Genomic DNA, 1,768 nt, shown 5'->3' with positions numbered 1-1,768 from the left:
TGCGAACAAACATTGGCATAGCTCTTTCTATCTCGTGCCAGACACTGTGATTTACCAATATCGACCTCTCAACAGAAGCCTCTGAAGTAAGAACTGATTATCCCCATTTTACAGGCAAGGAAACTAAGGCACAGAGAAACGGACTTACCCAAATTCCCACAGCGGCTGAGTGGGCTTCGAATCCCTGCTCTCTGGTTCTGTGGTCTATGTGTCTAATCACAATCTGATCTCATTAAATTCTCACCACGACCCAGTCTCGATTTTACAAGTGGGTACACTGAGGCACAGAGCGGTCAAGTCACATGCCCAAGGTCATCCTAATAGAATGTAGCGGATCTGGGATTCCAATCTGGCTCCAGAGCCCCTGTTCCCAATCACTGGGCTGTTCACTAGGCCAGTGACCTCGGATGAGCCATTTAGACTCCCCAGGCCTCGGCCTCCTCATCAGTAAAACGCGGTCGCTGTGAAAAACACGAGTCCACGTACGCGAGATACTTAGAGCAGCATCTGGCACATAGTGAGTGCGGAACTTTACGTCCTATAGTCAGGACGTCTGAGCAAATGCCACACGAGGAAGCCTTTGAGAGAGTCCACTGTCAACGGCCGGCCTGCCACAGCCCATCCCCCCACACCAGGGACCCTACCAGGAAGCCTACCTCCAGAGGGGTAAAATCATGGTTGACCAAGAATGCCAGGATGGCCGTGGGAACAACGAGAAACTCCACCCGGAATGTGTCATGGTTCCCGTCGTAAGTGGCTTTGAATTTGCTATAAATCATCCAGACGGTGGTGAAGGAGCAGGCGATGTAGACCACCTGTGGAGGGGGATGATGAGGAGGGGGCTTCAGCTCCAGCACAGGGCCTGTTCCCCAGATGGCCTCAGTCCTAGGGGTCTGGAGCCCCAGCCCCTCCTCCGTCAGACCTGGAAGGCTGGGGCCCTTGACCTCCCCCACCTGGCTCCTCCCTCAAGAACACCCGACAGCCCTTACCTTCATGCAGGTGTTGTACAGAGAGATGTAGTTGGTGAAAAGGTCCAGGTAGCGGGCGGTGAACACCACAGCGAACAGGACCTGGCTCTTGCCTGAAATCCCTGTGGTCGGGAGAGAGCGGGGGAGTCAGGGGGCCGGCTGCACGGAAGAGAAACTAAGGCCCAGCACCCTGGATGGACCAGCCTGCTGGCAGTTCTGGAGGGCAGCGGTCCCTGGAGGCCTCCCCAGCCCGCCCTGCCCGAGCAGGGTCCTTTCCCACGGCCCACAGCCAGGGGGCAGTCCGGCCCCAGAACTACTCCAGCCCGAGGCTCCGTCCCAGGCTAGGCCTCATGGCCACCCTCCAGTCCCCGCGGGGTCCTCACAAGTCCAGACTCCAGGTGGGGCCTCGGAAGGACCTCACTTGACCTCAGCACCTCCAGAACCGGTCGCCTCCCTCCCGCTCTCTTCCTGGCCGCCACGGTCCACGTCACCAATTCTCAGCCACCTCCCCGCCTGCCACCGCTCCCTGTTCGAGCCCGAGCACCCAGGGGCCGCCCAGAGAGGGGCCGGGGGAGGCTGAATTGGGTGCCTGGAGCCCCCCACAGCAAACTGTACGCACCCCCAGTCTGGTGAAGGGAACTGACCCCAGGGTGACCCCGGACCTGGAAGGGGGATCCCAGCAAGCGGTAGGGGGAGGGACTCATCCCCCTAGTGCCTCCAAAACCCGAGTCCTGGATGTGCCCCGCACTCCCCCCCTTCCTCCGCGGCCGTGGGCGTCTCACCGGCACACGAGCGGGACT

At 59.7% G+C, this 1,768-nt stretch overlaps 1 protein-coding gene across 1 annotated transcript; it reads right to left on the bottom strand.

Moving 5' to 3' along the window:
- Positions 1–581: 581 nt before the first annotated feature.
- On the bottom strand, positions 582–1,762 carry LOC105310941 (ER lumen protein-retaining receptor 1-like). The gene is made up of 3 exons (XM_023526899.1): positions 1,751–1,762; positions 990–1,090; positions 582–815 (listed from the first exon to the last, which is right to left on the bottom strand). The coding sequence occupies exons 2-3, from the start codon at positions 993–995 to the stop codon at positions 597–599; spliced, it is 225 nt and encodes a 74-aa protein (XP_023382667.1). The 5' UTR covers positions 996–1,090; positions 1,751–1,762; the 3' UTR covers positions 582–596.
- Between the last annotated feature and the right edge of the window lie 6 nt (positions 1,763–1,768).

Source organism: Pteropus vampyrus, unplaced genomic scaffold (genome assembly GCF_000151845.1).
Source record: "Pteropus vampyrus isolate Shadow unplaced genomic scaffold, Pvam_2.0 Scaffold17304, whole genome shotgun sequence".
Classification (NCBI taxonomy): Eukaryota; Metazoa; Chordata; class Mammalia; order Chiroptera; family Pteropodidae; genus Pteropus; species Pteropus vampyrus.
Note: the sequence above shows the minus strand (reverse complement) of the source record. Positions and strands in the feature narration are given on the sequence as shown.